Here is a 25,921-nt window from a genome sequence, read left to right as displayed (position 1 = left end):
TCACACTGCATGCCTTCCATGTCCAAGCATTTAGAAGCGTGGACATAACCAATATTTAAATGTGCCCTCCTCCCTCCTCCACCATGCTGAGTTACTGATTCATTATGTAGCCTGGGGCAGACCACTGTCTCTTTTGGAAGTTTCCTTTCTGCATTCCCTTTTTATCCCTCTGTTTCCTTTAGTAGCAGCCTGAATAGCCCAATCTTGTCAGAGGTTGAAAGCTTAAGCAGGATTGGCCATGATTAGTACTTGGATAAGAGACCACCAAGGAAGACTGGGGTTGCTATGCAGAGGGAGGCAATGCCAAGCCACCATGGCGCCTCTCTTACCTTCAAAACCTCATGGTCTTGAGATCACCGTGAGTTGGTTGTGATTTGATGGCACACAACTGTTATTATTATTGTTCCCTTTAGTCTCTTCTTCCCCTTAACAAATAGATCCCAAGCTCTGAACACAACAAGATAGCTGCATGTGAAACCCATATACTTTGAAGGATCAGATACCATTTTGCTGCTCCCAGTACGAGGGTTTTAGGTCACTTAGATGAAGTATCAGAGAATCTAAGACAACAATTGCTTCTTCCCAAGATGCTAAGGCTAGACCCCTACTCACAAGCACAAAAAAAGGAATGTGATTTCAGGGTCAGAATCCTTGCCTAAGCCAGACACAATAGATTTATTAAAATTTTATTGTGAGAAGTCATCCCTCCCCAGCAGAATTAAGAATGGCTGGACTCTTCTTAGTCCACTACGAAAATAATTCCGGGAAAACGTTATTTTTGTCAAACATCCACTGGATGTTTTAAAAATAGTCCAAACTCCAGGTTGGATTTGAAATGGATGGGCCCATGGCCCGGTCTATGGTGGTAATATCATCACCACATGACAAGGCTTAGGACCCTCATTTTTTCCCCCTCAGTATTTCTCGTGCGATCTTCTTCCAACCCTTCTCAAAAATATCCAGGAGGAAAAGACAAAGAAAGGCCTTCTGGAAAAGCTGTAGTTCTGCCGCATTGCCTGATCACTGTCACACACGCTTCCAACAGCAAAGCCTTGGGATTCATGGGAAATGTAGTTCCTATTATTCCCAGCAGATTTGGACTCCGGGGAATTTGGGAAAGTGGGAAATAGCAGAGTAGGCTGCCAGGAGAAGCTGCAGACCGAGATTGATCCATTTTGAACCAATTTGGATTGGTCCTAGGATCTGGATAGGATAGATTACAGATTGTCAGGCTCCAAAAATGTCAACTTCAGAGTTTTCCACTTTTCTAAGTATAGTGCATTCTGGAGCATATCAAAACTAGTGTGAGAACTTCCTCTAGAAGATTAAGACACTACTGATAAGTATTTACTGTGCGACACTACTGATAAGTATTTACTGTGCGATGGTATGAACCAAACTGAAGTCCCTACTCCTTTGTTTTGTGTAAAGTGCTGCCAAGTCGCAGCCAACATAGGGGTTTTGAGGCAAGAGATGTTCACTGCCTGTCTCTACATAGCAACCCTGGACTTCCTTGGTGGTCTCCCATCCAAGTACTAACCAGAGCTGACCCTGCTTAGCTTCCAAGATCTGACAAGATCAGGCTAGCCTGAGCTATCCAAGTTAGGGCACGTCTTTAGGAAATAGCAATTAAATTCCAGTCTCTGTTAAGGGTACATCAGTAAGGGGGAAAAGATTGGCTTTAATATCTGTTTTCTGAACAAGCTGTACATAATCAGTTTGCACAAAATGGCTTAGTGATCTTTAAATAAGAAAAATGTCAATATTCAGACATCTTTTGAGCAAACTTTGCTGTTTCTTTAAGAAGAATATAGATTTTTCTTCCTACTGCATTCACAGACTCAGCTGTCAACAAATTGCAAAATATCTAACAGCTGTAACCCTGGGAAATGACTGAACTGAACTTCAGCATTCTACTAGGCTAAATGATGTCAAAACTTAGACAGGCTTTACTATATTAAGGCAGGAATGATATTTTATTTCTTAACAAACTGCCAAAGAAAACAATATACTTCCAAGTTCAATATGTTCACAGGCCTGTGATACTTTCATATGGTCTAACTGATTGTGCGAGCGAATGTATCAGGCCCGGGGGGGGGGGGGAGTCTACTTTCCACTGTGATGCCGGAGCAGGACTCGGCCAATGAAATATCGATTCTACCCTCAAATACGCAAGGGAAAAAATCAATAGAAGTAGGCCTGAAATTATATACACCAGCATCCACTAAAACTAACAGACGTGAGGCATCAGTGCCACATCAAATCCATCATCTACACCAGCATTCACTAAAACTAACAGACGTGATGCATCAGTGCCACATCAAATCCATCATCTGTATTCTGAAAGGGTCATAGCTAAAAGTGAACAGCAAAGATCTGGAATATGATAAAAAGGAAAGCAGGAAGATTAAATACAATGGGACATGCACACACAGTACTATGAATTCACAAAGACTTACATCAGATATAAAACTATGCTTAATATTTGGGGAGAGCTGCATTTCTGTTTCATGGCTTACCTAATAAAAATGGAATAAAGAGAACAATAACATCACAAAAACTGCTCAGTTAAGATTGGATGCATAAGGCAATGTTGTGCATGGTATAGCTTTTTTAAATCAGTAACTGGAACAATCTGAGCTTGTGCTGTGGACAGGATGGATTTAATAAAAGGGCTTATGTTCCTGTTTCAATAAACTGGAAATTATGGAGGTATGACAGAAGCACACCTATCTACTGCTTCTTAACAATGGGAAAGGGCGACCTGCTCTCTCATTTTTTTAAAAAAAAATTAATGAAGTAAGAATATTCACAAACATCCAGAGCAGAGCTGGTGGAAGCCAAAGTTGGGCATCATAACAGTTGCTGGGACACCAGAATTACTCACATGCCTTTGCATTTTTGGAGGTTCCACACGCACATGGACATAGGAAGTCGCTTTACACTGAATCAGACCATTGGTCTATCAAGGTCAGCATGGTCTACTCTGGTGGGCAGCAGCTCTCCAGGGACTTGGGCAGAGATCTTTTATATCACCTACTACCCGATCCTTTTAACTGGATAAGCTGGAGATAGAACCTGCAACCTTCTGCGTGCAAAGTGGATAAGCCACAGGTCCTCTCCCAAAAAGCTGGGGGAGAAAAGCACAAGTACAGATAATCATTCACTGGAAATTAGAGAGGCAGAGAGAAAACGGGACCAAAATACGTGCCTGGCAAAAGAACCCATGCACTAGGCCCTGTTGTCTCCAGAGATCACATCTAAGAGAAGCTGCAGAGAGATTATTTGCCTTCAACCAAACTCAACTGGAGTGCTCCTAGTAATAGTGCATGATATTCACAGCAGACAATGCAGAAGATCAATTTTATTTTTGTTTCTCAACACAATATTGCTTCATGTCCACTCACTTCTGCACTAGAAAGAAAATGCGAACTTTTGCCCTCTTAGCTTCTCTCTTGCCCGAAGTCTTCCCTTGTGTTTGTCTGATCAGTTCATGTGGTTTTGCTTCCCTTCTACAGCACTGTGGTTATGGTATTTGTGTGGCCAGAGAGGATTTGGCTTTCCCCCCCCTGTGTACACAGTCTGTGGAAAGCAGGAAAGCAAAGTTGGTGTGTTTATGCATAAAGATGTTAATAGCCAAAAGTTTTGAAAACAAGCTGGTCAACTTTCAGAGGTACCTCTTACAAAACATGTGGAAATAATCTTGACCCAAAAACAAATAGCCAGATCTTAGAAGTTTCTTCTCAGATGTTTACCTCATAGTGGTTTAAGAAACCTAATGGAGTCAGACTCGTTTTTTTTAATGTGCTAACATATAAATGTCTTTTATTCCATGGATTCATACGATGGTTTTTCTTTTTGTTATTTTTTTATAAATTGTGGAACTGTTTTCTGAATACATCAGAAGACCTCCCTCAAAGCACACAGAAGTAAAAAAGCTGAGTGATGAAGTGGAGAAGAAAAATGACTGCCAAGTGGGTAGGGAGGTAATTAGATTTCGTGCCACAGCTGCATTTAGGGCATACTGCACAATATATTAAATCATGTTGCAAACAACCACATCTATATTACCATTTAAATTACAACCCCCTCCCCCCCCCAAAAAAAAACCTTTCACTTATTAGCAACTTCCATTTAGTTCCAAAGTCTGAGACTGCCAGGGCAGAGTGCAGTGATTTAATTACAAACACTGAGTTGAATTCCACAATTTCATTATTTCAGTGTCAGTGTATTCCTTTGGCACAAAGCACCACTGAGGATCTTATGTCAAAAGAACAGCATCATGCATCAGTGGAAGGTTTCTCTCGCATCAGAGAAACAATGCAGATGCTGATGGAACAACAAAAAGATAGGATCCAAACCAATGTGCATAGCTCAAGTGACATCTGTGCACATGATTAGCTGTATTTCCTAATTCAGTACTTCATATAACCTGGACATGTAAACATATCATAGCTATTTAGCAGTGGCATAACTGAGCTAAATGTATCTGGAAAGAAGGAGAACTGATCATGCACTTTTGAGCAAAAAAAACTAACTAACCGAAAGTCACCTACTTCATAACTATTGGAGAAGGAAATATATAAATTTATAATCAGCTCCATCCAGTGATTTAGGATTGGGGATTTGGTTGAGTCAGATATGGGCATTGGGCAATCACAATCATTAACCCCATTTCCCTAGGAGCCATTTTAAAAGTCCAAGTATTACTGGCAACTTTGCAAGCTGAAATAAGTATATTTTCTCTGTCTTTCTCTGGCCTGGATAGCCCAGGCTAGCCTGATCTCATCAGACCTCAGCAGCTAAGTAAGGTCCACCCTGGCAAGTATTTGGATGGGAGACCTCCGAGGAATATCAGGGTCATGATGCAGAGGCAGGCAATGGCAAACCAGCTCTGATAGTCTCTTGCCTTGGAAACCCCACCATGGATTGCCATAAGTCAGATATGACTTGTCGCCAAACCAAAATCCCTGTGATTAGGTGTTTTTGGATCCTATTAAGTTTATAAGGTTCAAATGTTTTGATGGAGATGAAATGCAAAACATTTCAAGTGCAAACGCGTCATGTTTTACTTAAGCCCAAAAGAGCTATTAAAATAAATAAGATACTGAGAAGGCTTGAGACAGGGCAGGGATGATCTATACAGCCCTCCAAGGTGAATGCCCTTAGCTATGCACATGGTACTTTCATATAGCAAGAGATAGAAAACAGTGCCATTTTCTGTTGTGTAGTCTTCTACGTGGGAGGTTTTCTCAGTTCTATTTGTTTTGGCCTTCAAGCAGTCATTATGTAATCACAGAATGTGCCTTGTATTCATTGTGGCTTCATCCAGTTTACTTTTGCTCAAAGGAACAGAAAAGGCTAACCCACATTTTGGAAATACTGCTGCTCTGTCTAACTGGCTACACATTAGACTTACGGATGCACATTCTTTGCTGTTTGCAAAGAATGAAATCCTAGCTGACGTGGTTACTTACGTAAATGAAAATACACCTTACCTTTTTATATATAAAAAAGCTGTTACAGTTTTCAAATTGCTGCTGCTCACAACGGTTATTTGCTTCTTTTGGCTACCCCAAATCATGAAGCTATATGGCTTAGTTGTTCTAAGTTATTTAAATACTGAGCTAACATTAATGTTTATTGAGAAACTTTGATTCTTTTTTTCTATATTTCTACCACCAGTGCCAATCATCTGCCAAAGCTCCATATATCTTGTTTCAGTTTACCACCATGTTCTAATCAAGAACCAAAATACTGGCAGTCTATAGGATCATGTGCCATGGTTTTCCTGCCCACTTCTTTAAGGATACATTCAGCCCTCACAATAAACCCCAATCAGTAATCAGTGATTGAATTAAACTCCAGGATATCATGCTATCCAAATGTAAGCTGCCTAATAAATTGTGGTTTCTTGATGGGGACCAAGCTGGGATTCTAAACAACAGTTTTTACCTGACTTGTTAACTGCAGTTAGTACTAACTCTGGTTTCTCATTATTACCAAATTCAGAAATCCCTTTTTCTTCACTAGCACTCTTGGATTCCCAGATACAGTTGCACAGAGTAGCAAAAAAAGCTTGCCACATATGGCTATCCATGGTGCTTTCTCAGGACAAAACCTTCCTCCTTCTTCCTTCTCTCCAAGCTCCCTGTCATCGCTAGTGATAACCCACCAAACAGACTGTATGTACAACTGTAACATCTCCCAAAGAAACACTGAAAAGGTAGTAAGGCAAAAGATGTAGATTTAATCACATGGTTTTGTTCCGTTGACCAACAGACACGACAGAAATTGCTCCACATAAACACAATGCTACAAACTAAAGTAATTCACAACATACCACCTTATCTTCTTTTCCATGGAGAGATTCCTCCTTCAAACCTCTCTTTATATTCCAGGACTAAGGGAGAATAGTGGCCACTCTCAGCAATCAAGTTATTGCTGTTCCAGAATTAGCAGCATGCGTAATTACAATGAAAGATCCACACACTGGTGTATACTGTACCTCAATACCACTTAAAGCCCAGATTTCCCCATCTACACATGAGGTTTTGTTCTGAATATGAACCCCCTCCCCGGTTAACCGACATTAGCTGGGGTAAACCTCTATAATTCTTTTTCAGTCTGAGTTGACTAGCACCATTATGTCTTTTCACCAGGATAACTGCCTATAGGCAGAAAAAGAAATGCACCAATACACAGCAGTGTAATGGCACCAGTGTTGACAATGTGTATGTTGTGTTAGCTGTTGCATTTTTAAAAATGTACTGTCAACAGTTTAGAGGCTGACAATCAGAATTATACTTTGCAGCACACAACAAACCACATGCTATTCCAAGAACATGCCAAAGCAGCAGCACAAAGGCCATCCACAAACAAAAAACATTGTGTTTCTATTCTATACAAAAGCAATGGGGGGGGGGAGGCAACAAACCATGCCTAGGAAAGATGGGACGAAAACATGGAAAGAATGGGAGAACAGCAGGATTGATGACATTGTTGTCTGGAACCAGTTATAATTACATGTATAAATAATAGTAACTGTGCTAACCTGGCTAATGTGGAACCACCCAAAGGGAGTGAATGACCTAGTTCTAATCATGGGCTTCCTTCCCAAGCATTAATTTGATTTCTGTGAGAAAAAAGACAGGGGCTTCGGTGAAATGGCAAGAGGGAAAGGGGTGACAGCTATTTTGTTTCAGAATAAGAAGCATAGGGATGCAATGAAATTGATTGAAGGGAGAAGGGAGAGGGAGTGTGACCATCCTTAGCTAAGCGAGGAGGAAGAGTACACTTGGCCTGCCCTAGACTTGCCTTCAGTCCTAGAGACATGATGCCCTGGGAACAAAACAGGCGGGAGACTGTTCCCCCCAAATATTTCAGTTTTTCAAACATTTGCGATAATGTATTATTATAAAACACTACTGTTCGCTTTGCTGGTCAATGACCCTAATAAATTGAAATTGAATTACCATAAAACACTACTGACAAATTCAGTATTTTCGGTGCTATAAAATTTAGCCTCAACACTTTCTTTCTTTCCACCCAGGGAATGGCTTTAAGCCTTCCAAGATGTTTGGCCATTGGAAGCGAATTGCATCTTGCTATTAGAATAAATGTGTATATTTAGGGTTTTGTATAGTGAGCAAACAGTTGGCAACCATAAAACAAGTAGTGGGAATGTACCCGCAATTCAGAGAACCCTTTCTACACAAATCAGTAACCAACCCAGACCAATCTTGCAACAAAATAACTTCACTTATTGTATTCAATAGGTGATCAGAATAATTAAATTACCATCTGTCAAAAATCCTAACTCATGAAGTTTACCAAGAAAAGCATTAAGGCTTGATGATAAAAATGAATCTTGTCTCATAAGACATACTAAATGATTAGGAGGTTCTAGCAAGAATATTTCTCTTCTCCTCCAGCTTACCATGACATTTGAAAAGACTGAAACTGTTTCTCAATGACAGACACAATGCATCAGCACAGGTTGTGTATTGCAAGGTCCTGTGCCTGCCAGCAGTTACTGGAAATGGGAAAAGGAAGTGGGCCATGGATAATGTTAGAGGATCTAGAGGATATACTTGGTTGCATAAAGCTGCAGGTTCAATCCCTAGCATCTCCAGTTAAAACAATCAGGAAGTACGTGATTTGAAAGCCCTGGAGAGATGCTACCAGTCAGAGTAAATGGTACTGATCTTGACAGACTAACCGTCTGATTCAGAATAAGGTGGTTTTATGTATTCCTGCAGTTCTGATAAATACTCTCATTACTTTGGTTACAGTTTCTCATACTGGAAGCTCCCATTCAATGTGTTTTCAGAAGGTCTCAGGTTCTTTCAGTAAACAGATCTTAGGCTTTGGTGAGCTGCTGCAGCCAACTGGAAAAGTCCACTAAATAGACCAATTGGCCAGTTCAGTATGGCTGTTTGTGCTGTCATTTTTGCTGCTTCCTCCCTCCCTTAGTTTTTCTCTTATATTATCATTTTTCAAAATTTCTATTTTTCCTCCCTCCCTAGCAAACAAATTCAGAATTGTTAGCTAATAAAAAAGCCTACCATTTCCCAAGATTTCTTATTAAAATATCAAATTTTACTATATATCTCCATGATGGCTAGGTCAGCATAACCATATGGAAACAGCCTAGGGAAATCCCAGTTTAACAGATCTGGTTCTCATTTACACTATATTTTCCCTATGGGAAAAAAATGGATAGGTCAGTGGAAACCAGTTCATGCTACTGGTGCCTACAATTTAATACCTTATTTAACTTCCTATTCTGTTTAGGAAAGCCGCCTGCTCTGAGCCAGCAGTACCTCACTTAAAGGAAAATTGTATGCACATGGCTGCAAAAACATAACTTTTTTAGAAATGTCAGCAGCATGGAATCTTACAGCAAATGTCCATGTGTTGGTTTTGTTTCATTCTTTTACCCACAGACATCTGTGAGCCTTTCAAAGTCTGGCCCAATAAGCAAAAGAATAATACCATCTCCATTTTTGAACAGCCTGCCTAAAGAAGAAAATATTTCCTTCTTCAGAAACAGAATTGTGGCATGGTCTAGTCAACTATCAACAGGCATGTAAAAGGGCATAGACAATCCCAAAGATGAGACCACACTGAATTCAAATGCAACAGACTGGACATAGAGAACTGAGAACTGATTCCATGGAACAGGCCTTTTGCCACTTTTCCATTCTGTGACCTCCTCCTATTCCCCACCCCACAAAAAAAGCTACTCCTCAAAACGGGGGAGGGGGCATGGTCAGGAACGGTATGGCATGTAGCATAAGTGATGGCAATGAGGAAAGGGAATCAACAGAAACTACCTCCCTGCGCATGTACAGACAAATGAAAATTTTCTAAGGGCTGCAACCGGAAGGAAAACCTGCCCCCTCCAGCCATCCTTTTGAGCAAGAGTTTGCATAACATTTGGGAGGCAATTTCTGGCAATTTCCCCTTCCCTGAGAATGCCCAGCCCTCAGAAGCCTCAAGGGGTTCGGAAAGAGGGCTAGGCAAGGAGTAGGCAGCCTCTGTTCACAGTTATCTGCATCCAGCCTTTTATGAGATGCATGCATAAGTGACCAAACCAAACTTGTTACATAATGTTAAGGATGGGCTATCAATAAAAGTGCTTTTTTTTTTTTGCTCTGACATCAGAGAATGTGGAAGGAATGATGAAATATATACACCTCTTCATAATCTGCATCCACTAGAACAAACATACATGTTGTAATACTTCCTACAGCATATCGTTTTCCTCTTTCCGAAAACAATACAACAAATAATTCAGGAAACAATGCTTAAAAGGAAATGGCCGCACTCAGCCACTGTGTGTATTCATTGGCGCACTTCCTCTCTTAATCGTTGCCAAAACTCTAGCTTGCAGCAGTGCCCAGAACAGTCATCTCAGTGAATTCCCTCCTTTGTTTTCTACTTATAACAAGTTTTCACTTATGCACACCATTTCCCCCCAAGTATAAAAAAAAAGATGGGAGATCATTCTTGTCAGACCACCAGCAAATACACTCAAGAGTTTATCCATGTAACCATCCAAAACTTTCTCCAATCACCCACTCAGTCACATATGGGTGAATCCAATCATATGGTAGAACTGATATAGGGAAGCACAAGCACCACATTTTGTCCATACATATAATCTCCCTGTGGTTAACCGGAAGGAAATCCAATTCTAGATGGTGTACACGAAGCATAGGTGACAGTGAAAAAGGACCACTAGATCACCATTCAGTTAACTCATCTGTTAAAATCATTGTGGGGGTGGGGGAGCTATGCTCACTCTTCAGGAGAAAATTTACAGCTCACTCTTCAGGAGAAAATTTGCATGCTCACTCTTCAGGAGAAAATTTACAGCATCTGCATGTACTCTAAGCATTGTGTGAACAAGTAAAATGATGTGTTGCAGGCTGGTACTTTCTCCTTCCATAAACTCTTTTGATCACTCATACACAGCCTGCGCTTGCTCCTGTAGAACATGTGGATAAGGGTGGGTCAAAGTATCCTGGCACATGTACTGTGGGGAGCTCTGAGATCCCTGCTTAAGGATCCATCTTGCTGAGAGGCCAAGCTCGGCTCCACATGTAACAGGGTTTTCCCCATCGTTCTGGAATTCTGTGTCCCAAGACATTTCACTGTCCTCATCTCTACAGGTATTCAGCCAAAAAATGTAAACTTTTTATGTGTGTGTGTGCCGTCAAGTCACAGCTGATTTATGGCAACCCCGTAGGGTTTTCAAGGCAACAGACATTCAGAGCTGGCTTGCCATTGCCTGCTTCCATGTCATGACTCTGGTGTTCCTTGGTGGTTGCCCATCCAAATACTAATCAGGGCTGACCCTGCTTAGTTTCTGAGATCAGATGAGATCAGGCTAGCCTGGGGCTATCCAGGTCAAGGCAGAGCTTTTAATAGCCCTGTTTTAATCTGAGTTGTTGACTCGTCTTTTATGACCTACTTGTTTTATTCTGTCACTTTCAACTGAATACTAGAACATAACTTTCAATTATTTAGCTGTTGTGACGTTTCAGTATTGAATTTTAAGACTCTGATTGTATCTGATGTACACCACTAGAAAATGTTAGAAAAGCCACTAACAAATCTAGAAAAGCCACTAACAAATCTAGTAAAACAAACAAACATCCCCTTTTGTGCTATTTTGGTTTAGGGGTGTGTGAAATTCTGAGCTCAGGCCTTTGATAAACCCTGGAAAGGGGAATGAGGGTGGCTCCATCTTTAGAATTTTGGCAAGAGGTCACAGCTCAGTATGCCCTTACCTGGATGGCCCAGGCTAGCTTGATCTCATCTGATGTTGGAAGCTAAGCAGGGTCAGCCCTGGTTACTATATGGACAGGAAACCACCAAGGCAGTCCAGGGTTGCCCCACAGAGGCAGTCAATGGCAAACCACCTCTGTTTCTTGCCTTGAAATCCCCAAGGGGGTCACCATAAATTGGCTGCAACAACAGTACTTTCCACCACCACAGCTCAGTGAAAGGCCACAAGGTTTGTATGCAAACAGAGTACCATATAGTATCTGTTTAGTAAAATGGAACTTTATATCAGACAATGGACTGAAATCTAAATTCAATTATTTTGCTTTAAAGAGGGATTGCCACTTCTAGGAGGAGCACCTACACATTATTTACTCGTGCATTTAGATGATACATTCTGGTGTGTGCAATTTTTTAAATATGGTATATGATTTTTTAAATCATATACTACAAGCAGGCATATATGGCCTCCTAATCTACCAACTATATATAAATACTATCATATAAACTACCAACTACATATATATATATATACACACACACACACACACACACACACACACACACACACACACACACAGAGAGAGAGAGAGAGAGAGAGAGAGAGAGAGAGAGAGAGAGAGAGAGAGAGAGAGAGAGAGAGAGAGAGAGAGAGAGAGAGAGAAAAAAGCTGGTATCATAAACGCTCTGTACATCTCTTCAAAGTTAACCTGTTCCCATGAGGTACCCTTCAGCCAATATGTTTATACAGCACAGCCGCATGAGAATGACTGAGCAGTTATGACAGCCAAAGCAGCTCTATGGGATCTGAAAAACTGGCTCAGGGTTTGCGTGTGTCCCCATTTCCCCAAACCCATGTGCAATGGAAAATAAAACAGCATTTGTCCCTTTACAAAAGCCAAACTATACAGCACAACATGCACACCTGCAGTGTATTAAAGGGAGGTTTTGAAACAGCACAAATACAGTGGCAAAGCAACTAACCACATGAAAACCAGAGAGCACTCTAGGGCATAAACAAACATTATTCTTGCTACATTTTGGAGGAGAAAAAAAATCAAACACATGCCAGGAGATGCAGTCCAAAGAAACTGAGCTGTATCTTAATTGCGCATTTCCCTTCCAAAGCTGAATTAGGACACATCTGCACAGCAACTGTCGCTGCTCCCAGGCGGACAGTGTAATGTGTAAAGAGGAGGAAGACTCTTCATGGAAAAGAAGTGATCCTTCATATGATTGTGGTTACTCCCACAACCGGTTTTACTAGCCATACTAACACCCTATGACTGCAGGGTGTTCTTTTTGAGCGCATGCAGCTCCCAAAATGTGAAAGGCTCAGCCAAGCCCTAAATTCTACCACTCGTTTCTTGTCTGTGCTGTTGTTCTGGATGTACTCTCACAAATATGTTAAAATACGTGACAGTAAAATACACAGCAACAATGTGCAGACCCAGCCTGCTGACCTGTTTTTTCCCAATAGAAACATTTTTATAATAAATTGTCAAGTGTACAATTCTTTTTGAAACCCAAGTGGGATTAGATATTTAAAATACAATTTAAAAATACAGAGAGGAGGAAGAGGAGGAGGAAGAGTTGGTTTAAGGAAGAATCAAACCGGCTTACAATCTCCTTCCCTTCCTCTCCCCACAACAGACACCCTGTGAGGTAGGTGGGGCTGAGAGAGTTCTGAGAGAACTGTGACTAGCCCAAGGTAACCCAGATGGCTTCATGTGTAGGAGTGGGGAAACCATCCCAGTTTACCTGATTAGAGTCTGCCTCTCATGTGGAGAAGTGGGGAATCAAACCCTGTTCCCCAGATTAGAGTCCACCACTACACCGCGCTGGCTCCCATATTATTATTGAATTTTTCTTAAGACGTGAATATGAATTCTGAAACTATATTGGCAGGTCCAGTTGTGCCTATCTTTCCCATCCACTGCCCCCCTCCCGCCTAAGTGGAAATGATCCAAACAAATGGCCCCACCTTCATATACATGGAGCAGCTATACTGGATCCCATCATGGGGAAGTAACTCTTATGAAGCTGCTGAAGCAAAATTAACTTGCCCATGCTTTAAAAGCACAGCACAGTTATACAAACTTGCTGACCTCCAGTCTTTACAACTTGTCATCCCTCTGATGACCAGTACTACACAGTTCTTGCCTGGAAACCAACACATAGTAGGCCCAAATTACTCTTTAAAGTCTAGCATATTTATTTGGTAGTTGTTCAGGGTCAGGCCGCCTGCCCCCGCATTTACATCTGAGGACACATGATATTCGAGACCATGCCAAGTAAACCATCCAGGGAGGACCACAGAAGCCCAATGTGATGCTGCAGGAACAGTTTCTCAGCTCGCCACGACACCCAGAGACACCAGGCAGGCCAGGGACCGAAAAGCAGGCAACCCCCCAAGGGCCAGCGTCAGAGGCACGAGGCAACAAGGGTGGTAGAGGAGCACAACCCTGCCACAGGCGATGGCCCATTCCTCATCTGTCCTTGCTCTTTTCTGTGGTTTCCCCCCCCCAAGGCAAGCCCTATTAAAGGAACCCTAGAGAAGGAGACAGCCCCAGACTCCAGTCCAATGCCAGAATATGACAGAAATTCAATGTGCTTATTTTCAAAACATGGTTAATATTTGCCTGCAAGTATTAACATTTCTCTTTAAATCCATTATTTTCTGTTAAAATTATTTTTACAATGAATATATGGATACTGGCCGCATAGTAGATGTATCAGCACTGACTCACCTGAGTGTCTATTTTTATTAATGCTATATCTGCCTTCTCATCAATATCTTTCATTTTAGCTTCATATGTGACACCATTCTTCAGTTCCACTTTCACTCTGTGCTTATTGGTGACCACATGGGCATTCGTAACTATTAATCCATCTTCAGAAACAATGAAACCTGAGCCACTGGCAACAGAAACTTCCCTCTTTGAAAAAGGCAATCTGAAAAACATGAAATTTCTATATCAAGAAGCACAGCAGTTTCCGAACATCAGAAAAGGACAAGAGATAATTGGCTTTGCAATACAGTTGGAAATTAGATATGGGGGACCTTTCACAGCATATGTATTACCACATGAAATTAAAAACCTGGCTACTATTTTTAAAAGCTTAATGTTATTTATGTGTTGAAAACAAACAGTCTGTACATAAATCAGCATTTTCAAAGCAGCGTAAAAAACACACACACAATCTCCAGGAAAACAATAAAATATGAATATCTTGTTTACTTGCGAAACAATTCAATGTGAACCACAGCCGGTGCTATCTTCTCTACCACGTCTGCAATAAAGTTGTATTTGTGCCGCAAGCTATTTGGATCTTCCTGGCCTGAGGATTGAAACAAACAAAAAATTCATCATAATTCATCAGAAAGGCAGCATACACAGTTTCAAAATACTTGTATTAAAAACTTGTGATTTATTAAAACTTACGATGAAGCCCCAGAGGTCACAAGAGGTCTCTGTATTATAGACACAGGGTTTTGATTTATTAGAACTTAAACTAAAGCCCAGGAGGCCCAAACAATTTTGTTGCTGAGACAGTTTTTAATTACTAGCATTGGAGAAAAGACACTCAGATGACAAATGTTGAAGTACTTCCTCCTGGACTAGTAAGCTTCCCAATGATCCACCACTTCACACAGCAAGCTGCCATCTGGCAGGACATTTTTTCTCATGGGGCTTAATGTGGCTCTTGTGTAGATGATTTGAAATAAAACAGATACTGAACAGAAAAGTTCATGTGCACTTCAAATGCTTCATGCCAGCATTCTCCCCAACAACATTACTGATCACATACACACATCACAACAAACTTTTGTTTATGACAGGCATGAACATAGCTTGCTAGTAGGCTTGGCAAGTCCCTCTTTGCCACCGGCGGGAGATTTTGGGGGGGCGGAGCCTGAGGAGGGTGGGGTTTGGGGAGGGACTTCAATGCCATAGAGTTCAATTGCCAAAGCGGCCATTTTCTCCAGGTGAACTGATCTCTATCGGCTGGAGATCAGTTGTAATAGCAGGAGATCGCCAGCTAGTACTTGGAGGTTGGCAACCCTACTTGCTAGCCATGCTTGTATTTTCTCCCTCTTCTCTCCTTGCACATGGAATGTGATCTAAACCTTCAATCAAACTCTAACTTGTGGTGACAGGCACCGGGACAAACTGAAGCGTTTCTTCCTCACAACACAGGATTCGAGGCAACCATTTCATCCCTGCTCAGAATCCCAGTTTGTGTAGGAAACAAACTCCAGATTTAAGTATCCACAGATTTGGCGATATTGAAAATTAGATACATTGATACAGATTGGTTCAAATACAGACAGGGCATTAATACAAAAAACACTGGAGATTTTTGTAATGTGTGTTTACTTGCAAATATACATACTGTGCAGTGATAACCAGTAGACTCCTATAAAGGACGCAGCATCACCAGTAATCCTGTGCTCTAAAGACCAATATTTGCACACATGCACAGAGACAACCAAAGGCTGTTCTCCAGTTTCAGCCAAGTTCAGCCAAAACTCAAAGTTTACCTCTCTGAGCCCAAATTCAAAACGGCCCAAACGTGCTTTTTTGTCATACAAGAGACACAGGCAGAGTACTAACCGTGGTTACCTTAGACATAAGATGCCGCATTAAGAAAACATCTTCTAACAATTAGCTCTTATTGATAAAATATCACCCAGTAATTCCCGAGTATTAGCAAGCACTGCCCATTACAGTGGCTGATACTGATTCTTTCCCACAGTTTATTCTAATGAGAAGTTGTTTCTTTTCTAATGAAAGGCAGTCTCAGAGAAAACATTTAGGAAATGGGAGACTAATGAGAAGAGAGGGTGTTTTCTTTCCTGTTGTTTGTACAGGTATATCAAAAATTGCTCCTCCCAACTGCCTTCCCTTCCTGAAGGTCAATTTTAGCAAAACAATATGCAGAAAATGAAAACATGAAGCAGCTTTTCTTCAAACTGCCAGTACTCTAATGCTGCTTTTGAGACTCCTTTTTGTTACAAATGTATTTGGTGAAAGAATTATTCAAAGCCACATGTAGCTTGGCCAGTAACCCAAAAGTATAATAGATTCTTTGGTGGTTCAGGCAAGCAGAATACTTTTGTTCACAATTAACTGTTCTTTAGAAACTACACACTTCCCCAAAGGTATAAGTAGAAAGCATTAAGCAATTTGAATACTATGACTGAACTCTATTAATGAACTCATAAATGCAAAAAATTTCACTGTTGTATAACCGTTTTTGCAACAGATGTTGAAATTTTTTAATAGAAAACATCTTACCTTCCATGTAAACAGAACACTAATAAGTATCACTTGGGCTTTCAAAGCAAAACTGTTTAAAGCAGTCGAAAACAATTACAAATAAGCCCCAAAAGGCATCACACATCTTCTAAGTCTCTCCCTGAAAACAAATTACAGAACCTCACAATGTTTAAAGCTGTCCTGCAAACATGTGTGTGTAAAGTGCCATCAAGTCACAGATGACTTAAAGCAACCCCTTATGGGGTTTTCAAGGCAAGAAACTAGCATAGGTGGTTTGCCATTGCCTTCCTCTACATAGCAACCCTGGTATTCCTTGGTGGTCTCCCATCCAAATACTAACCAGGGCTGACCCTGCTTAGCTTCTGAGATCGACAAGATCAGGCTAGCCTGGGCTATCCAGGTCAGGGCCCTGTGGACATAGCACCATGTCTCATGGGGACACACACCATTGGTCACACTATGAGGAAAGTTGTTGCTGAATGCTACCGGCCCTTTTGCATATGCATCTACTTTCCCACTATACCAGACAGGGTTGCCAGGTCCCTCTTTGCCACCGGCGGGAGGTTTTTGTGGCAGAGCCTGAGGAGGACGGGGTTTGGGGAGGGGAAGGACTTCAATGCTATAGAGTCCAATGGCCAAAGCGGCCATTTTCTCCAGGTGAACTGATCTCTATCGGCAGGAGATCAGTTGTAATATCAGGAGATCTCCAGCTAGTACCTGGAGGTTGGCAACCTAATACCAGACTAGAACTGGGGGAGTAGGGAAACAGAGAGAAAGACTGGCAAAAGTACATGAGATTTTGCTTTTGACCAGCAAAGCTGTAAACAACTCTTTCTAATATAATACTGCCCATCTGTTTTGGTATATTCCAGTAGAACTTATGCTGGTCTAGGGGAAAGAAGGGGAGGTGTAGATAGGCCTCCATGGATCTCAGTTAGGACTCTTTGTCATCCCCAGTCATGCTGCCTTTCCTTCCCCTCATTTCTTGCCAAAATAACCCATCAGCCAGTCAGTCTGTCTATCTACCTATTTAAAACATTTCTCTGCCCCTTTCCACCCAATTCAGGGTCCCCAAGGCAGTGATTCAGCTGAAAACAGCAAAGAATCTTCAGGCACCTTAAAAGCTGACTGATTTATGTTGTCACAAGCTTTCATGGTTAATACATTGGTTAGTTTTTAAGGTGTCACAAGACACTGCAACATTTACTTTAAAAGAGTTACATAAGTACTCTTCTGAAATATCCTGGATAGTAGCAGTGCTAGCATACAAATGATAATACTCAGCATTTAAGTAATTCTTCAGAGTATTTCAAGTGTTTCACATATTTTTGTTGTAGTCCACACAATAACCCTGTAAAGTAGGAGGCCATTATTATCAGATAATTTATATGTGGGTGTCATACTAAGATACAGTGACTTGCCTTAGGCCACCAGATGAGTACATGGCAAAGACAACATTTGAACCTGGTCTTTGTTCTTCAGTCTCTTAGCTAATAGGCCACACAAGCTGAGTGGTGATTTGAAACCAGGTCTTCCTTGTCCTAGTCTGAAACTCTAAGCAGTACACGAACTCTCTAATAATGCCAACATACTGGGGGGGGAAATAGATGTTCACCATAAATAAAAACACAGAAAATATATTCCGTGATTCAGCTCCTTTCTTTCATTGTATTACAATGTGGAACAATATGTGAGTTTCAGCATTACCCTGGAGCTTTTTTCCAGATCAGGGAACTTGTTCACCTGCCAATCTGATTCACAGTTCATTTGCCAGCTGCAATCAGCAACAGTGAACACTTGGCTAACTATTCACATGTTCAAACAGTCTGACCATGTTCCAATGTGCTACAAAACCAGTTATATATACAATTAAATAAAATTGCGTGCACACACACACACCACTTTCCTGAAAACTGCCATCATTCAAAGTTGTTTCCATGCATGTGTGTGTGTGTGTGTGTTAAGTGCCGTAAAGTCGTTTCGACTCATGGCGACCCTATGAATCAATGTCCTCCAAAATGTCCTATCTTTGAAAGCCTTGCTAAGATCTTGCAAATTGAGGGCTGTGGCTTCCTTTATTGAGTCAGTTTCCATGCATCCACATAGTAAAACTCAAGAAATATTAAAATAATTGCATCAACAAATTCACAGAGTAACAGAAATAATTATTATCAGGACCACAATCTCATATTATTTTTCTACAAGTTCTCCATTCCTGCCTGCCACCACTACATTTATTTATGCTTAAATTTTTTTTAAAAAAAAACTCTGCATTGTTTACATAATGACTTACAGGTGAAGTCTTTCCCTGTGTCTCTTATGGCTGCCTGACTCAGCAGTCACCAGTGTCAAATGCAGGCAAACTCTCCAGATATGAGCCAATTCTCAATGCATGTTCTCATACTACCTCATGGGAACTGATATCAGAGAATAATCAGATGCCTCATGACCATTCCAGCTTCAAATTACATCTCAGACGGTTAAGGTACTAGGATCCTGAGCTGAGGAATCCCAAGGAAGTGTACTTTCCTTATTTTTCTTCTTTGCCAAGCTACAAATTACTTTTGAGGATACTCTCAATTTCACAAATGGCTTGGCGAATAACTCGGGGTAGCTCAGGTATGAGAAACAAAAGTCCAAAAAATTACAAACAGGAAATTGCTTTCACTTCTGGCCTGTATAGATCTCATGACTACAGAGAACAACTTTAAAGGCAGTAACAGCAATAATACAGGACCAGTCCAATGAGTCACTGTACACAGAGCATCTTTCCTTTCATGCATAACATCTGAGTTTTCAGTCTGAGGCTGAAGGCAGGGAGAAAAAGAGTATACTTATGTCTGACTTCAGAGTGAAAGTGATGCCAGGGATTTGCTGCACCACTAGAAAGGAAAAACTAATATTGGCAGTCCTGATATTTGCTCCTATGTGCTTATTTTTTGCATTATGTCACACAATACTAGTCACAGTTCACATGACAGGTAACAAATATTAAATATTGGAAAGAAATAAGATTGTGGTGTATGAGAAACAAGCCAAACAATTAAAATGCAATAGAGGACTTTTCACAAAGGGTATAATGTTCTGAAAGGAAAGATGATTGAATAAATGCACATACAAGAGCTATAAGTGAACAACATTACAAACCTGTCTTAAAACAGCAAAAAAAATTATTAGGAGAAAGTGGATAAATAAATCCTGTTTAGCTATCCCTTGGGGAACTCCCTCATATGCCTGATGGATAAAAATATGAAACAGGCAACCATCATATTCCCATAGATCCTAAGTATGGAGAGAGTTAAAGGAGCTATGTATTCTCCCAGGGCTCAATTTGACACTTTTTCCTATACACTGTTTTTTGGGGGGTTTTTACAGATAGTGCAGTTCTGAGCCTTACCCACTTGCTTGTTAATCGGGCTGTGTTGAGAACCAATGTGGCGTCTTTGAATCTTTCAGGATTGTGCCTGGGAGGGATCGCTGACCCCATCTCCTCAGCTGGGAGATGGCATAGAGGAGCTGACAGAGGGGAAAGGGCCACCCAATGACAGACACAGGGAACCTTCCCCAGGCCCGGCAGAGAGAAGAGGGCAACAGGACAAGCCAGTGAGTCAGGTGTGGTCCAGGACCCATGCCAAAGGACAAGGATGGCCAGCTGTGGCAGCTACCACTGGATTAGATGGCATTCCTTCAGGGCTGAGGCAGGCCTAGGAGTTACAGGAAGGAAATGAGCCAGATGGCAGGGGGTGGGCCTGGATGCGAAGAAGGGCTCTAAAAGCCATCATCAGATGGAGTCTGGCGTTGTGGGTGGAGGAGTCTAGGAGGCCAGAGGCAGAACAGTATGAGAGGAGTGAGGTAACTTCTCCCCACCACACCACCACCAAGTAGTCTGGAGGAACATGAGAACTGTAAAGGAGAAAGCCAAATAAATGTTGTTACTTGAGATGGATGTCTGGTGAGTTCTTTAATGAGGAAAGAGGCATGGAGACCTCCCCCACCCACCCCCGCCGGCAGTTTGCTGTGTGCCTCCACCCTGCATCTTACCCAGGGCACTGTGAACTGGCCTACAAGGATCTTTTTGGTTTTCTATAATTTTAACAGGGAATGGGGCAGGTTTTTCTACAGGCCTGTGTGGCCTCTCCTCCCCCAGATCCATCCAAGACTGAGAGCAACAGAGAAGACGGTAAGGTTATATGGCTTGGATTTTTTGGAAGGGCCAAACAATTTCTTTGCTTAGAAAGGCCTGCAATAGAGTAGAAGAACTGCTGATCTATAGGATTAACTGAAGATTTTATACAACGCCTACTGTTGGGCTTGAATACAATTAGCATGTGCAGTATCATCACATATTTATACTAGCAGATTCTTTTTAAACCATGTAGTAGAATTATTTCCCTTCCTGAGACGGAAAGAAAGAGGTATGCATTCGTCATAGGCCTCTGTAACTATGACTTCCAGTTAGATACAGAAAACCATGGAAACAGATGTGGAGGAAAGCAGCTTTTACTACAACTACTGCATCAATAACTGTGAAGGTTGTATAGTATGATGCATAGGCATGTGTACGAATTAGCATAGTTCCACAGAAAAAAATTAAAAACCCCTGGGGACATAAAATTAATTTGCTTGGATGAAACATCCTGCGATGAATGCATTTGTTTAAATAAATGAGAGATTTCTGTGCCATTTCAGCAGCAGCCTTGTAATGAAGCAGAAAATAATTTCATTTGAGTTTTTGTGGTTCTGTTCCCTCAAACCTGTACTCACCTACCTCAAAGAGAAGCATGGAATGGTGGAATACATGAAATTTGTATTATTTCATGCTACATAATGGAAGTAGTCTGAACTCTCTTCTAGCCTGTTAATAAAACCTATAGTGCTCATTAATATACAATCAAATTGTATACAGTGTTTAATAATACTGAAAAAAAATCATTGAAGCAATGCAGCTGATTTGCAGCCATGAATGTCAATTTTAACTTTGCTTTGAACATCTCCATGAGAGTTAGTGTGGTGTAGTGGTTAAGGTGTCGGTTTAGGATCTGGGAAACCCAGGTTCGAATTTCCACTCTGCCATAGAAACTTGCTGGGTGACCTTGGTCACATACTCTCAGCCTCAACCCCAGCAAGTATTTGGATGGGAGACCTCCAAAGAATACCAGGAACATGATGCGGAGGCAGGCAATGGCAAACCACCTCTGAACATCTCTTGCCTTGAAAACTCTACAGGGTAGCCAGAAGTCAGCTGTGATTTAACAGCAAAAACAAAACATCTCCATGCTTTCTCGTTTTCATTTGCACCCTTTGGAGGCAAACAAGGCATATGAGGATGAGTATCAAGCCTACTTCTCTTTGTTCATGTCTTGAAGGCACACAGGAAACTATAAATATTTAAAATAAATATCTGTAAACAATTAATGTACTTACACCTAAACAATCATTACAAAAACCATGCAGCTTATAACCCTTTTTTCCACGAATACAGCTTCTGATTGTTCAATCTTGATTAACAAATTGTGCTTGCTACTGGAAAGTAAAAACCATGAATAACTAATGAATTTGATATCTATACAGAAAAAAACAGACATATACTTTAATGTTTTAAGTGTGGTTCATACTCTATTTTCAGAACTGCCTACCCATTTGGTATACTCACCTCAGAAATACACTTACAGTGCATTACTGAGAAGAATGCCTGCACCGCTCTTTGGAGGCAACACAGCTGCACTGCCTCCAAAGGAGGTTTCGGCCCTGCCCTGCGGCGTTAAAAATCTGTGCAACCCTTCATAGGGTTGCATGGGAGATATGGTGTATCCCAGCAAAATTAAAAAGGGGCGTTCCTGGCCCAAAAGGGCTTTGGAGGCCGCCTGATGGCAGCTCCTCCCCCAGTCCGGTGCCGGAATGCCCCGGGAATGCCTTCCGTGGGCTTTGACGTTGGGATGCCGGCAGGATGCCAGCGGAAGGCCCTGTCGGTGTCCCTGTCGGCGTTCGGACAACTAAAGCTGGTGTAAGCTGCTTGGCTGCCGGTGCGGGGGCCCCGAACACCATCGCTGCACCTTCCTGGCCTCCTAAGGGCTTTTGCCCTTCAGGCTCAAGAATGCGCTGTTAGACTGTATATGAACCATGACATTATGCATATTTATTCTGCACTATAGTTTCATACAGGACATTATACTGGATAAAAGAAACCTGTGCTGGCATTTGAACCTTGGATTCACAGTGCCTAGTACTCCCTGGCTAGACAGATTCTTAATTTTTGTTTAAAAAAAAATAAAAATAAAGAATGCAGTCATGATGATATTGGTTCCTTAACTCCTCAGGCAGGAACGACTTGGTTTTAAACAGGAAATCTTCTCCCTGCTAAATTGTAAACCACAGTCAGTGAGGTATGAATCAGCCAACCATTCCTATGACTCTCATGGTTGCTACTCCTGCAAAAACAAAACCAGAATGAAAAAAGCAGGAAAAAATAGAACACTTACTGCTAAAGGAAGTCTATTGGTTAGAGTAGGCGGCGGAGATTCAAGTGTTCTAGGTCCTATTTTCAGTTCTAATACTCACTGCGAGTGGAATTTAACTGCCATTTCTCAAGCCTACTTTTTAAATGGCTATAATAGTTCACCAAAAAAAGGCTGGTGTGAGACTTAATTAAAAGCTGGCAAACTCCAGACAAAGTTGTCCTTAAAAATTACCAAATATTATCCATAGGCTGCCAAAAAAAATCTTTATTACATATTACATTAGCTCCATCAAAGCTGTCTGAAACTTACGTCAGTGGAAATATTTCAGGGGCATTTATTGATCTTCAAAATCAATGAGGGAGAAAGCTTTCTGACGAGACAGGAAGGGAAATAAACCAGAGAGTATAGTGCCAAGAGCAACAAGCAAGGACTGAAAGGTACTTAGTGAATGCTGAAAGGTGGTAATGTGGGCGTTTTAATATGTGAACCCAAAAACCTCCCTTCTTCTATAGGTGTCTGCTCAAACATACTCTTCACACAAACCCTCAGGATGGATCTAGATGTCCTGTGTAATTCCCTGATTCTTTGCTCAGATTTTATTTGATATAATGCAGCTACTGGAGCTGTATTTTAAAGAGCTTGACCATCACAGGAAGAAAGAGACTTCTTAACCCACATGTTTCTGATGTGGGTTGAGGGGCAATTTTCAGCAACAAACTACGCAGAGGAAAAGGAGTAATAAGCCTCTCTCCATTAATAAGCCTCTCTCCATTCATACCATCCTGTCCTTTCAAATCACAGCCACTTTGGCTGCATGTTATAAAAATGTTAAAAGTCCCACAGAACTACATACAACAGGCAGATCTCATCACAGATGCAATATATGAAACAATCTTAGGAAGTAGTCAGTGATTTAAAGAGGCAGGGAAGAGATGGTCAGAGAAAAGATAAACAGAAGAAGGAAATCAATATCCATTAGAAAATAGCTAAGGATACAAGTCGGGTAAAAGGGAAAGGATTCTCAGTTGATTCAGAAGCATCGTTTGATACTAGTTAAGGGATCGGATACTGCCTGCTGGATTGTCCCACGTTCTACCCCGGGGCAACAACGCTGTGGCCTGTATCTTTTCTGGCTGAAGCCGTAATAATAAATCTATCTACCTACCTACCCCAGGCATCTCCAATTAAAAGATCTTAGATAGCAGATATTGTGAAAGACTTTTCTCTGCTTGTGACCATGCCGGCTGTCAGTGGAGACAATACTCAACTAGATGAGTAAGTGGTTTGACTGAGCATAAGGTAGCTACATCATGTATCTAATGCTGAATCTGGATCTCGGTGTGAGGCTCAAAAAACCCAGACATTGAGCGGGTGCAGACTGGAAGGGATGTAGAAAACCTTGGGTCAGCCTCACAAAAGAAATGTTGACAGGTATTTTTAAAATGTCGAAAAAGTTAATGTACTGGGGCGGGGGGGAACTAAGATCACACAACACTTCGTCACACTACATCAGCCACCATTTTGAAGGTTGCTTAGCAATCCTAAAGGTCAAGGTCCCCTGTGCAAGCACCAGGTCATTCCTGACCCGTGGAGTGATGTCACATCCTGACAAGTACTAAGCAGACTTTGTTTTACGGGGTGGTTTGCCAGTGCTTTCCCCAGTCATCTTCTCTTTACCCCCAGAAAGCTGAGTACTCATTTTACCGACCTTGGAAGAATGGAAGGTTGAGTCAACCTTGAGCCGGCTACCTGAAACCGACTTCCATCGGGATCAGACTCAGGTCGTGAGCAGAACTTGGACTGCTTACCACTCTGCGCCACGGGGTCCCTGCCAATCCTATAAGAAATCCTATAGCAATCCTATAAGCAGACAAAACCAGATATAGTGGCTGGAAGGAACTGGTGCCAGTAGAGGTAATGGAGGAAATGGAGTTGGTGGCAGAGAAGGTGGGAGAGCCACTGCTGGGTGAGCCAGGCAGTCAGAAGCATTGCAAATGGCAGGGTTGGCCAGCAAGCTCCTGGCATTGTCCACCCACATTGCCCTCCCAGTCCATAACTGGAGGAAAGACTCGGGTAGCTTTTGAACACTCTTCCTCATGCTCATTGTCAGGGGGCAGGACAATGCTTTCTGAAGCTAGCCAAGTCTCTATGATTATGGCCAGAGAAGGCGAGTGAACAAGAGCTGCTGAAAGCAGCAACAGCCAAGCTAAAAGACAAAGGGCTTGCATTTGTGGAAAATATTAAGCGCCATGATGAAATTTCTAGGTGCCACAGCAACCTGGCACTTGGGATTTGTCCTGGTTAGTGGTTAGGCTTGCCAACCTTCAGGTGGTGTCCAAGGTTACATATATGGCCACAATGAGAAGGTAAAACAATCCTAGAACATAAGCTAGGAATGTGTCTTTCTTTCCAAGAGGTATGGTGATGGAACAATCCTACAGAAGTCCGGTTTCCTTTCAGTTTCAGCTTAAAATGACAGTCTTCTTCAGGGGCCAACGCTAGCTGTAAATTACAATGCTTCCGCATTGTATCTTTATATGCTTTTTGTAGCATAAAGAAGTATTGTTTGCAGGTTGTTGCTGTTTTCTGTTTGCTAATTATCTACAGCACGCTAACTTTGGTTTACCAAACCTTCAGGTGGTGGCTGGAGATCTTCCACTATTACATCTGATCTCCAGGCAACAGAGATTAGTTCACCTGGAGAAAATGGCCGCTTTGGAAAGTAGACTCTATGGCATTATACCCCATTAAAGTCTCTCCTATCTCCAAACCCCACCTTCCTCAGGCTCCACCCCTAAAATCTCCAGGTATTTTACAACCTGGAGCTGGCAACCTTATTAGTAGAGCCAAACTAACCTTTAGCCATGAGGAATGAGGGAATTC

The 25,921-nt window shown here is 41.6% G+C and overlaps 1 protein-coding gene across 1 annotated transcript in view; it reads right to left on the bottom strand.

Moving 5' to 3' along the window:
• HTRA1 (HtrA serine peptidase 1) overlaps positions 1–25,921 on the bottom strand; it is a 55,966-nt gene that overhangs the window by 13,062 nt on the left and 16,983 nt on the right. The window contains exons 2-3 of the mRNA XM_056850472.1: positions 14,538–14,637; positions 14,046–14,250 (exon numbers count right to left, since the gene is read on the bottom strand). Coding sequence (XP_056706450.1) covers positions 14,046–14,250; positions 14,538–14,637 — 305 coding nt within the window. The remainder of the gene's footprint in view (positions 1–14,045; positions 14,251–14,537; positions 14,638–25,921) is intronic.

This window comes from Euleptes europaea, chromosome 5 (assembly GCF_029931775.1).
Source record: "Euleptes europaea isolate rEulEur1 chromosome 5, rEulEur1.hap1, whole genome shotgun sequence".
NCBI classification, from domain to species: Eukaryota; Metazoa; Chordata; class Lepidosauria; order Squamata; family Sphaerodactylidae; genus Euleptes; species Euleptes europaea.
This window is presented reverse-complemented; position numbering and strand designations above follow the sequence as displayed.